Below are 13,850 nucleotides of genomic sequence, written 5' to 3'. Positions count from 1 at the left end.
ATCCCATATATGGTCTATTTGTATTTACATGTGCAATCTATTTTGATAGTCTATTTATATTGTGATAAAATACAATTATCATAAAGAGAGGACATATTATTAGGAGGATTCAATTCATAACTGCTTGATTTCAGAAAATTGGGTAGACTATCTTGGTGGCAGTAGCTTGTGAAAAGGGGGCTAATTCCTCCACAATAGAATGAAAACATCAGGGAAGGACCCAGAGATCAAGGCTCCTTTGCAAAGGTCTCCAATGATACATTTCCTCCAGCAGGTCTCACTTTACCTTCTAGAACCTCTCAAAATAATGTAAGGAGTTAGGAACCAAGTGTTCAACACTTGAGCCTGTGGGGACATTTCATATTCCAACTGCAATACTCTATGCTGACTCCTCACCAAATCATATTGCAAAATGCATTTAGTCTGTCTCTGGGAGTCCCCTAAGTCTTCACAATCCCAATGCTATTCAAGAGTCTTCAGTTCAAAATCTCCTCTGAGACTCCAGGAAATCTCTAAACTCTGAGCTCCTGTAAAAATGAAACACCGGTTACATAACCCAAGGTATGAAGGAGCAGAGTGAAGTGTCTCCTTACAAAAAGAAGCAATGACAGAATAGCAAGGTAAGATTGGAAGGAAGCAAGACCTTTGAGGATAGGAGCATGGGCATAATGGCTCATGTGTGGACACCAAAAGACAGCTGGGTGACACTAGTTCTCTTCATCCCTTTTAAAGTATGGACCAGTAATCAAATTCAGGGCACTTGGCTTATTTGGCAAGGACCTTTGACTGATGTACTGTCTCCCAGGCCACTACTGGTCAATTTTTTTTTATTTCCTTCTGGCCTGAGCTCCTCCACAATTGTCCATTCTGTTTATGACATTCCATGGATTCTCTAATCTGTGATTCCAAACTTTTCCAAATTACTGCAAACTGTTTGCAAATAAGTAGGACTGAATGGTTAGGTTGGGTCCTAGCAACAGGCCCATTGCAGTCATTGGTCTTCTTCACTGGTTATGTTTCCATCAATTTGACAGAGTATTTGTCAGACACTAGGAAAGACTTATTTCTGCTCATTTTTCAAAAGTCCTAGAGCATTGTTTCTTGACTTATGTGCTTGGGCAGACCATTGTGGTGGTGGTGGTGATGATGATGATGGGAGCAATGAGATGAGAGAAATTCTTTGTGCCATGGTTGACAGGAGAGAAAGAGAAAACAGACACACATAGAGAGACAAGTTCAGAGACACAGGGACAGATAAAAAACACCCAAGGACCCCCCCCACAGAACAGAGAGATAGAGGCAAACAGGCAGATACAGAGAGAGACAGAAACAGAGACAGAAACAGAAAGAGAGCAGACACACACACACACACACACACACAGAGAGAGAGAGAGAGAGAGAGAGAGAGAGAGAGAGAGAGAAGGAGAGAGAAAGAGGGAGGTAAGGAGGTAGGGAGAGAGGCAGGGGAAGGAAAGAGACTGTTCTGGTGTGAAAAATCTACATGAATTCTGCTGTGTATTCTATCAAAGGTTAAGAGACATAATAGCCTCTATCTTTTAAAAAAATCATAAGTCTGCACCTGGCAAAAATGTGGTCCCAATCATTGCGTAAGACTGTGTGGCTGAGCTCTGACCATTTAGAGTGAAGACCCCATTGCACTGAACATAGAAACCCAGTGGGACTTGCGCCTGCATCTGCTATTCTGCTTGCTTGCTTAAGTGCCACTACACACTCCTATGCAGAAGTAAATATTTTTGTCTTGCCAAAATGCTTTGGTTTGTATAGTCTCCTTTCCTTAAAACTCATTATAAACACTGGGGCATTATGTAATCATCCCCTCAAAACATGCCTTTAATGACATGTCCTTCAGGTAGACAGAACCTTATAAAGTTTCTAGAACCTTACAGAACAAAAAGGCTGTTGGGGACAAATCGTAACACTAACCATCTAGAGGTGATTGAAAAGTACTACTAACACTTAAAACCTTTTCCTGGTCTTCAAGATTTTATTGAACATAGTAATGATCACCCTTTATTTTGTTCCTTAATTAAGAATATTAAAGTATACTGAGCACTTCATTGTCTCTGTGACCTCTTTGTACAGCCACCCGTGGTGGCACACACATGTAATTGTAGTATTTGGGGGCTCAGTCAGCATGATCATGAGTTTAAGGTCAGCCTGGAATACAAGAGTGAAAGAAAAAAATGTTGTATACACTTCATATTAAATAAATTTTAAGCCTCTACACTCTGAATAATTCTATAGTTAATTTAATCACCTTTTGCATTTGAAATGTTTGAATCATGACTTTTTCTAGCTCATCATTGTCTTATGTTTTCATTGCTCCCTTCATCTCCCTTCCTATTTGTTCTTATTTACTTAGTAAAAACTACTTGTTAAAATTTTGAGGCATGTGGGATCTTTTAAGATGGGGGTAGAACTTTCAGGAGCATATTTTTGGACGTCTTTTTCAATCCAGATGCTCAGGTAGCTGAATTTCTTCAAGACAGGGGTGGAAGAACCTTGTGTTAGTTAGTGGTAATTGATGTCTAAATAATAGTCAAGCTGATGGGCAGCTACTTATTGAGGATAGTGAAGGAGAAGAGAATTAACCTCTGACTTTAAAAGGCTTCTGAGGAGCAGCAATGGCATTGTTTCTGCTCACTGGCAGTGGGGACTGAGCACTCAGGTCAGAGAAAATTATCCCAGCAGAATGCGGAAGTCATGCATCTCCTGAGAAACTCAGAAACCATGTGAGATACTGTTTGTCCACTTTAAAAAAAAATTCTACAAGGTGTGTGTGTGTGTGTGTGTGTGTGTGTGTGTGTGTGTGTGTGTGTGTGTGTAATACTGGGTACTAAATTCCAATCACTTCATTGCTTGGCTATATTCTTAGAGATCTTTGTACTTTTGAAGAATAAAGAGTTCCTTGTATTGGCCTTCAACTCACTCTATAGCTCACTTGGTCCTCAAATAGACTATCCTCCTACCTCAGCCTCACATGTCGATGGGATTATAGATCTACACTGTTATGTTCAACATCAGATGTACAGTCTGATTCTCAACAGATTTGAAGAGACAGTTTTCAATAAAATGAACAATTACATTTTATGAAACTGTCAATTTGCTAAGTTTTTGCTCTTAAAAAACTTTGAATCCAAATATGCTTTTTTCTTTTATTTGAACTGTTTTTTAATTATTTTAACAGAAAATTAGTGTGATTTCATACTAAGGTAATTTATTTGGCAAAGTCTCAAATATCAATAATGAACTGAAATACATTTTCAGTGTTAGGATCAAACTCAGTCTTATACATGCCAAATTCTATCCTCCGCTTGAAAAAAATGTGGTGTAAGAGTAAATTCACTTTAAGCATAAAATAGTCAGTTAAAACGTTATTAGTTTTTGAAAGAGTATTGCTGTTCCTTGTTTCTTATCAATTAGAACTTTCTTGAAGACCATGTCAAAATAGCAATATCACACTTTAACTCTGTTGACTGCAGAATTCTTGTTTATTTTTGTTCAAATGCTGTCTTCTTAAAGTGTCTCTAGGGGTCCCCAAGGGAAAGGGCACTTCCAGTGTGTGGTCCCTATGTCTGCATGCAGCAAAACACCATCATTTGATCCCCTCATTGTATTGCTCTCAAAGTAACATTTTTCAAACCCAACATGTGAGTGTGTATATATATATATATATATATATATATATATATATATATATATGTATATATGCATATATGTGTTGTGTGCTTGTATATATAAATGTTTAAAACACAAGTTGTAAGAATATGATTTTAATTAGAAAGGCAATCTCCTTTTTCTGCCTTCTGGCCCTCTCAGGAGAGACTGTCAGACAGGAGGAGAGGGATGCCTGTCTCAGCATGAATATCCCTATGAACTATGTTCATGTCTCTCATTCTTTAGAATGACACCTATAGAGTGCACCAGGTAAAGCTGCTTTCTGTGAACTATGTTGCTTGACTTTTAGCATTTCAGGAGATGAGGAAAGAATTGACACTTGAATTCTGAGAGCTTCTAATGGCAAAGGTGGTGTAAGTGGACTAGATTCTGATACAACTTGAGTTTATTTGAATTTGTTCTATATGAAACCACCTATGTATTGATGACATGTTTAAAATAAGATACTGTTTATTTAAGAGGGGTAAGAGCTACCAATGGCAAGGTCTTAGAATGGATTGCTCTATATATGAAATTTTCTTTAAAGAAAACACAAGGTCCCTTGAAACCAGGAGCCAAGATTATTATGGATTTCAGGCTGTGCTAACATGCATCTGATCAGAAAAGTTACTGAACTTTTAGAATCCTTCACTGTTGTTGATCATGTAGAAACAAGTACCATACATAATGTTTAAGATTCCCTACATAAGCAGTAACAATATTGCAAAACCACAAAATGATAAAGAACTTCACTGATTAACTTATGAAAATGTTATAATATTCCTAGACAAGACAGCCAAACTTGTTCAAATCTTACATGACAGATTTTATGGTTTTAATGAGTAAAAGTTGATGAGGTATATTCATATTTGCAAGTGGTTTCTTAAAGGAAAATTGTATGTTATGTTAGAATATTCTCACATTAAAATAAGGAATGTAAAGAGTTGGTATTAGTGTTTGTACAAAAAAATCTTCATATCACCATTTATTAATGAAAGATAGCTTTATTTTGAACTGTATATTGGGCAGATCTTACAATTTCTATGCATTGATGCTACCAAAAAGAGGGAGGGTGTGTGTGTGTCTGTGTGTGTGTGGGGGGTACATGCTTTTTTTAAGAGTAAATAGGAAGCCAAGTGGTGGTGGCACATGCCTTTAATCCCAGCACTTGGGAGGCAGAATCCGGTAGATCTCTGTGAGTTCAAGACCAGCCTGGTCTACAAGAACTAGTTACAGGACAGCCTCCAAAGTACAGAGAAACCCTGTCTCCAAAAACAAAACAAACAAACCAACAACAACAAAAAGAGTAAATAGGAAATATATTCCTAACCCAACTTCAAAAAGTATCAAAGGATAAGTACATTCAAGACACCTTATTCTTCCATTACATTCTTATTAGGACTGAACAGTTGCATCTATGAGAGTGAAATTATAAAACAGTTATTGTGTATCTAAAGATTTTTTAATAGAATTTAAGAGATAAGGATATAAAAGTGTGTGGGAAATCATTTAGCCTCCTGTGCTTAGAATAATTTATTTATTCTGGCAGGTGGTGTTTTCAGTTTATTCCTATTTTCCTTTCTTCTCCCTTTAGAATGTTTGATTAACCAGTGCAAATTACTATAGCTCCAACATAGCCATCATTATCAGAGAAATGCTCCATCCCTTTGAATCTCCAAAATCAAGTGCTGTTCCTGTAGAGCTTGGAACACTTGTTGTGGGAGGGGGAGGAGGTGGCTTGCTCTTACAGGTTGGAATTGGTGGCTGCCATGTACTGTCACCCTCACACATGACGGTGTTGCTTCCGTGAAGGAAAAGCCCCTGGTTACAATCAAACATGACCATTGCTCTATAGGAATATTTCTTTCTGAATCCTGAAGTCAGTCTCCCATTTTTAATGACAGGATGTGGACATTTGACCACTTTGCACTCAGGAGGGTTAGCACTCCATAATCTATTTTCAGAGCAATAAATCTGTCTCTCGCCAACAAGGGACAGTTCATCCTGGCCAGGAACTTGTTTACATTGGTAAGTTGCCACTTCATGATATTCAAATACGTCCTTGTGACTTGGGGAGAATACTCCATTTATTATATTTGGAGGTGGTGCACATAAAATCTTTGAACATATTGGCGGTTCATCACTCCACTGTACATCTGATCCTGTAGCAAGACAATATAAAATTTCTTCACCAATTAAGAAAAATCCAGGATTGCAAATATATTGAATTTGTGTACCAAACTCTGAACTTCCATTCACGAAGTTTACTTGGCCATTGTTGGGATCATCTAGCCTTGGACATGATTTTTTGTAACAAGCATCCTTTGAAATGGGTAACCACTGGCCATTTGCAGCACACACACTGTAAATCTTGATAGTAGGTCGTCGCATGTATCCTGGTCTACATGAGTATTGTACTTTTTCCCCAGCCACGTAAGTGGTTTTGGGACTGCCATTGAGCTGCATGTTTTCAAATCTTGGTGGCTTACCACAGGCATCAGAAGATGTAGACAACAGGGTCACCAGGAGGGTCACAAGAAAGCACTGAGCAAAAAAGTGGTTTGAGAGGTGTTGGAGAGGCATCCTGCTCAGTGCTGAAGAGGTAAGGCTTGATATAAACGAGCTGAAAAACTTGCAAGTCTAGGACTTTTTCTGTCCAATTACCATGCGCAACGCAACAATCGCTAGTGTCAAGGTTAGATGACTGATGGGTGTGGCCCAGGCCTCGCCCAGGAGGGAAGTCGCCCAAAGTACTGGCTAGCTTGGGTCTATCAACATACGAATGGAATATCACTAAAAAGTGGATTTGGGTTTGCTTTCTAAATCTGCAATAAATAATCTTCCTTCATCCGCAAGAGGGTTTCTTTATTTTTGGTTATCGATTCATTGATGTTGTATTATTGGTGCTTTCTGTCTGAATTTGTCCCTAAGCAAGCCGGAAGGTGTGCTTGGGGTCTGTTTGAAAGATGCCAGAATGCTCAAGTAAGGTATTTGGAAAAGTGGGATTAAGAAAGAAGAAAGGGACATCTGGGAATGAATCGTGCTGTGTACCCCCTTAGGAGGCTATCACAACGCCTTTAGAAGCAGCCTACAGAGACTGGAACAGTAGAACACATTAGTTACTAATAATTGTGCTTGCTTCCCTAGACAGTAGCTCCAGGTAGATTAATTTACCTCCACACCTTCATGGGATACCTGCTTCTTCAAGAAAATATCTGCTTGGAGCAAGCAAGGACCTAGCTGAGAGACATACCAACATGGGTGGAGTTGCACATTGACAATGATTAGTCATCAATACCGAAGATCCCCGAAGCATCTGCTTGGGATAAGTCTCCATCTCTGTCTATTGTTCTGATTATATACAGAGAATTTAAGAATGTTATTTCCTTGCTTCCTTTCACTGAAGAATCCTGGGATGTGTAGATACCAGAAAGAAAGTTTGCCCCTAAAGCTATCTTCAATTTGCCATGGTTCTCTTAGGCAACCAATGCATGATGGACATGCTACATCTAAGAGCAGCTAGTTTTCCTCAAGAAAACAAACATACAGACGAAACAAAACAAAAACAAACAACAACAACAAAGCCAAGGCAGAATGGGTCTTGAAATGTGGAACACAAGTGAGCTACTGATCAGCCTCACTCGAGGGTGACCTCATTGACTAAGAATTGTGTAATGTCAGTGCCCATTTCTTCATACAATGTTCCTTCCATTTGTCTAGTTCTTTCTCATTTTATTTGTCATAAATTAGACTAGATATATTTTTTTACCTTCCTTGTGTCCTTTTAATTTCTTCTTAGAGTTTTATTTATGCTTTTATTGAAAATTTTACAATATTCTGGTCATGGTTTCACTCCCTTATCTCCTTCCAGATCCTACCTCCCCACCCATCCAACTCCAATCCTCTGTCTATCTCTCTTTAGAAAACAAGCAGGCAAATACAAAAGCAAACAAACTAGTAGAAAAACAGACAAATAAATAATGAATAAATGAAACAGGTGAAAAAAACACAAGAAATCCACATACCTAAATGCACCTAAAATATGGATTTCCCCTTTGAGAATGTTCTCAACATAGATATTCAACTCAAATTACTAAATCCAATCATATTTCATTTATTTGAATTTACTAATGACTCCTGTGATCAAGTATACTGAATGCCATGTGAAACATTTCTACTTGTATCATTCTCTGAGGATATGTAGAATGTCACCTTCCCAAACTAACTTATTCCCTCATTCTGCACAAATCTAATTCTTTGGTTACAATTGTCTTGATAGTTCACACCATCTACATCCTAAGTGGAAAATAGTAGCTATTTCAGACACTGTCATCATGCTATTTCCCATGCCTAATTAATTAGTCTTCCAGATTGTACTTCATAGAAAAAGTCCCATTTGTGATGATACACAATAAATCATAACAGGATATATCTTTGACTCAGCCTGGTTAACCTTTGGAAATAACAACTCCCCGAAGATCTTTGAAGATGCTGATATTGTTCAGGAATATCTCATACATATTTTAGGACCTGGTCACTCCTTTTAGATGTATCATCAGTTTCTTTCCTGTTTGCTTCATTGTAGTGTGGTTTAATATATATATATATATATATATATATATATATGTATGTATATATATATATATCAAATGATATATTTTGCTATAGAGTTTAAAATGATTATTATAATATTATTAAGATATGTACCACCTCACAAATTCATGACTGCTGAATTTTATCTAATGTCTTTTGTCTACCTATTAAGGTTAAAAGAACAGATAATTTCCTTTCATTCTGTTGATATGGTATCTCAGATTTATTAATTTTCATATTACATCCTACCATATTATACTTGATTTTTATTAGCTCATGAACAAGCTTTTGAACGTGCTATTGGATTTAGGTTACTGCTATTATTGCTTAATGTGTATATATATTTTGAGGATATGGGTTTACAGTCTTTCTTTTGTCTCCTTTTCTTTCTGTTATAGTATGTTATTTTTTAATGAGGACAGTGCTGGCCCTCATTGAATCTGCATGTAAAAATTATTTTCTAATTTGGGGGAATATCTCACAGATAATTGGTATTGTTTACATTTTTGATACAAACCAACATTGAAACCATTGGTTCTAAGAGCAATGACATGAGCGTTCCATTGATTTATCTTTGTTACTTGCTATTGATCTGGTGAGTGTTTCCATTCCTCTCATGGTTTAGTCATGGTAAAGTACATATGTTTCTGGGAATTTGTCCATTTGTCCATATCAAATTTGTTGACAATAATTGTTCATGGTAATTTCAGTGAGTTTTCATATTATGTGGTGTCAGTTGTAACAGCTTCTTTTTTCATATGTTGGCACAAAAACAAAAAACAAAACAAAACAAAACAAACCCACACCTTTTACTTCCGAGGAAAATATTTCATTCTAGAACCAAATTTGAGTGACAATGGCCCAGGAAACATTGAGCTAGATTACCCCAGGTTTCATGTTGTAATGTGCAAGCAGTTTCATGAAGTTTTATAGTGCAGAACAAAGTCATAAACAAAGACAATTTTAAAACAGATTGGTGGGTACATCAGATAAGTAGATCACAGCCAGGCAGATTGGCCTCATATGCTATCAGCCAACATTTTAGCATTCCGTTGGTAGAGAAGAGGGTTTCCTTAATACAAATCCAAAAGCTTTTCATCTGTTTATCAAGTCTGATACAGAGATAGACAAGGAATGAATCCTTAGCATACAAGTAGTACAGATTAACAAATAAAGCATTATATTTCCCATGTGCTGTATCATGTCTTGTTATAATTGTTAAATGATTATTATAGTGATATTATTAAGATATCTATCACCTCATGTAGTCATGACTGCTGAATTTTATCTAGCTTCTGCTGTCTGCTTCAAACATTAATATGGATCATTGCCATTCTGTTGATATGGTATATCAGATTTATTACTTTGCGTAGTTTTCCTTATTTTTTTGAAAAGACTTTTTATTTTTATTCTATGTGTTTGGGCAATTTGCCTGTATGTATGTCTGTGTATCACATGTGTGCACTGCCTAGAAGAGGACCTTGGATTCTCTGGAACTGGAGGTATAGACAGCTGTGAGTCATTATGTGGGTGCTGACAACAAAGTCAGATCTTCTGCAAGAGCAAAAGCTGTTCATAACCACTGAGCTATCTCTCCAGCCCCTCTCTTGCTTTTGCTTTCTATTTAAAGCCTACATTATGTCAGAATCCCTGCACATGCATTTAGGGTAGTCATTGAATTTCTGTGTTCCTCTTCCTTATTCTGTTTTTCACTATCAACTGACTTAGTGAAGACAGGCTTCTGAATCTGGTTAGTTGGTACACAGACTGTGACCTCTAAGTCCAATAACAGAGCTAGTAACAAAACTAGTGAGTATGTATCTGTGATAGTTTAAATAAAAATAGCCCCTATAGGCTCATATATTCAAATGCTTAGTCATCAGGGAGTGTTACTACATGAAAAGGAACATGAGGTGTGGCCTTGTTCGAGGAAGCTTGTCACTGGGGATAAGCTTATCTGTTTCAAAAGTCAAAGGCAGGCCCAGTGTCTCTCTCTTCCTGCTGCTTGCAGATCCACAGGTAGAACTCTCAGCTACTTCTCCAGCATCTCACAGCAATAGAATAATGACCAAGGCAATATCCAAAGCTAATGAAATCTGTATGTTGAGGAGACCTTTGTATTCCAACCTCTGCATTTCATGTTTCTGCACAGAAATGATAAAGAAAATAAGGAATAGCAAATAAAACGTATTGGATCTATGAAACAGAAAATTTATTTTTTTTAAAAAAAGAATGAAAGGTCCTTTATGACATGGGGCTGGTCTGTAGATCATCATGTTAAATGACATGAGGCAGGGGGTTGGGTTGTAGGGCAGTGGTGTACTGTTTGCCTCAGAAATGCAAGGTACTGGGCTCAGTCTTCAGCAGTACCCAAAGCAGGTTGATGGAGGGGAATTGAGGCACAGAAAGATCAGTATTTCATGCCCTATCTCAATGCAGAACCTTAAACCGTTGATTTTAAAAAATATAGTTGAGTATAGACTTCTGGTTGCCAGATGCCAAAGAATATGGAAATTGGTTACCAAGTTACAGAAAGGAATAAGAAGCTTGTTTTTTCTATTGTAATATATGTTGGTTGCATGTAACAAAATGATTACCAAGAACAAAATCATCACAAATCTATGTGAAAGCATTCTGAATGTTTTACCATGAAGAAATAATAAATGATGGATGAGGTAAATATGTATAACTTGGCTGGAATATTATTTAACACATATAGGTAGAAATTTTATGCCTCATTAATATTAACAATTTTTATGTGCCAGAAAAAATAAACTTTAAAAGAATAGTACATATTCTTAGTAGAATTCAGCAGTGCTATCAGGTCCCGGGGTTTCTTTCATGTGGCAGACTTTTTAATACTGATTCAATCTCTCTTGTTATTGATTTATTTTACTTTTCTGTTTATCCAGAATTCAATCTTAGAAGGTTGTCTGTGTCAGGAATGTATCCATTTCTTCTAGGTTTTCCATCTTGAGGCATATAATTGTTCATAACCACCTTTTATGATCTTTTGTATTTCTGTGAAATCGGTTGTAATATCTTTTTCCATTTCTAATTTTATTTGTTTGAATCAACTCTATTTTTATGTTTTAACTTTTCCCTCACTTTTTGTATTTATGTCAAAGTTATATAGTTTCTGTCCACTAATATTACTGCAGAAATATCTACTCAAATATATCTCTATCAATTCATATCCCAATGTTAGATGGCATTTATTCAACATTTTTACCTATCGAGAAAATTTCCATCTTCACTTAATATGCATAAAGATTACATATTTTATCTTTGTGAATGTCATTTCATTTCAACAAGAAGAAACAACATTTCTTTGAACATCAATTTTTAATAGGAGGTATCTGGTAGATAGAAATTCCCTAAGTTTTTTATTTGGCTTGCTGTGAGGTCAGGCCTTGAGCCATGTTTGCACATTGTCCTCCAGCCTGTGTCCACGTGTCAGTCTGGAGCTCAGTGTTCCTGAAGCATCTGTCTACACCTGTTAGCTTAGAGTCATGGGCCCTGGGGACTGCTCAAGTATGCCTGACCCTGGGGTCTAAGGTCAAGTTTAATTCTCCCTTCACTTTCCTTTTTCCACACAGCGGGGATCTCTCTCTCTCTCTCTCTCTCTCTCTCTCTCTCTCTCTCTCTCTCTCTCTCTCTTTCTGTTTCCTATGCTGGGATAGAAGAGTAGACAATGTGAAACTTTCCTTCTACTGGCTTAAGTGTTTTTCCCCTTATTAGTGTACTTTAAGAAAAGGTTATGCTATCTTCTCATGATCCCTTAGCTCTTGTGAAGGTATTTTCCTGTGAGATATAGGACCTTCTATTCCACCATTACTTTAGCCATTTTGTATTGCTGTAACAGGACAACACACACTGGAGAATTGGTACTAATCAGGAATGTGTAAGCTTCTAGTTTGGTAGGCTAGGATATACAAAGTGAAATTTTTGTCAACTGGTGAGGGTCTGTGTTATGATAAATCTTTCTGCCAAAAGCCGCTGAGCCCCACCGCCACATGTGCGCTTTACGCTAGCTACCTGCCCAAGTTAGGGCCCAAATGAATACACAGAAACTTGTATTAGGTATAATGCTGCTTGGCCAATGACTAGGATTCTCATCTGTTAGCTCAGTCTCAATTATCATACATCTATATATTTTATAAGACTTATCTTATCAGATGCCTTATTGGCGTCCCTCCTTGCTGGTGGCTCACATCCTGCCGCTGGAGGAGGAGAATGAGAAAAAGGAACCCTTCCTGTTTCTCCTTCGCTTAAATATGAGTCTCCTTGCTATGTCATTTCCTGCCTGGATCATCACTACTCTACTACATTTCCCAGAATCCTCCTTGACTCCTAGTTCTGTCTAACTTGCTGTCTCATTGGCCAAACAGTATTTTATTTAACAATCAATAAGATAAACATACACAATAGTACATTCCCCATCAGGTCTGCTGCATTAAAGCCTGGCAGAGAACATCATATGTCCACTATGCCAAGATATGGTAAGAGAGGAAAGCAAGAGGGTGAGCTTGCCTTTTTATTAGAGATACTTTCCTGTGTTTAAGGAGCCAGTGCCCACAGCAATGACGCTGATCCATTTATGAGGGCAGAGCAGCTGCCTATCACTTCTTGAAGATCCCACTTCTTAATACTACCACAATGTCAGGTAAACCTTTTGTGTGCAAATGTGTCTGACATTAACTGTAGATTGTGCCAGCAGCTTCTTACTGCAGAACTCTCCCAGAACCCTGGCTACTACTGTATTACTATTTCTCATGCCTATGTGTTTGCATTAAGGAAATGGAAACCCTAAATGAAATCAAATAGGAGTACTGGTGCCCAGAACCTTACAGACAGCATGGCTGCTGTTTTTATTGGCGCCACTATTGTAGCTACTGTACATATGAGCCTTTGTACATCGAGGGCTCTTGTATAAGCAAAGTCTTCCAAGTTATTACTCATACTCAAGATTTTGCCTGATCAGTAATTTTATTAGACTTTTGTCAGATTATGGATACCTAGTTTTCTTTTTTTTCTTTCAGATAATCTTAGATGTAGCTGAATATAATGGTATAATGGTGAAATGAACTATGGTTTAACTTGCTTCTATTAGAATGTTCCACCAGTAGATATTTGGAATTTTTCTAAATATCATAGATGAGAATCACAATATGAGAATACCTCTTACCCCTGGGGTGTGTAAAGTTATTTTACTTGGAACAGTATAGCATTTCTTATGGGGTAGACTTGAAGACACAGTAATGAATTGTGGATGTGACATTTTCTTTTGGCATTCAGGTGCTAGAGAAAAGATACCAGTGTCCTTGTATTGTTTTATATATGGCCCACATTGCAGAATGATACATTTTCACTGGAGTTGAGAGTATTCATTTAACCTTTCTCTTGTATCAAACAGTGAGACTTGTGTTTACCTTTGGCATCCTGCTGGGTGTTGTAACCTATGCAAAAGGCTTACAAGGCCACAGAGCCAGACTTATTACGCATCTTCATTACAAAATTCCATTGGTGTTTACATAAGCAACTACTTGAAGTTGTATAAAAGAAGCAGTCTTCTTTTG

At 37.3% G+C, this 13,850-nt stretch overlaps 1 protein-coding gene across 1 annotated transcript; it reads right to left on the bottom strand.

Annotated features, from left to right (window-relative positions):
* Positions 1-5,298: 5,298 nt before the first annotated feature.
* On the bottom strand, positions 5,299-6,261 carry LOC100767260 (membrane cofactor protein). The gene has a single exon (XM_027402260.1). It carries the CDS (start codon positions 6,259-6,261, stop codon positions 5,299-5,301), a length of 963 nt encoding a protein of 320 aa, XP_027258061.1.
* Positions 6,262-13,850: the final 7,589 nt, after the last annotated feature.

This window comes from Cricetulus griseus, chromosome 2 (assembly GCF_003668045.3).
Source record: "Cricetulus griseus strain 17A/GY chromosome 2, alternate assembly CriGri-PICRH-1.0, whole genome shotgun sequence".
In the NCBI taxonomy this organism is placed as follows: Eukaryota; Metazoa; Chordata; class Mammalia; order Rodentia; family Cricetidae; genus Cricetulus; species Cricetulus griseus.
Note: the sequence above shows the minus strand (reverse complement) of the source record. Positions and strands in the feature narration are given on the sequence as shown.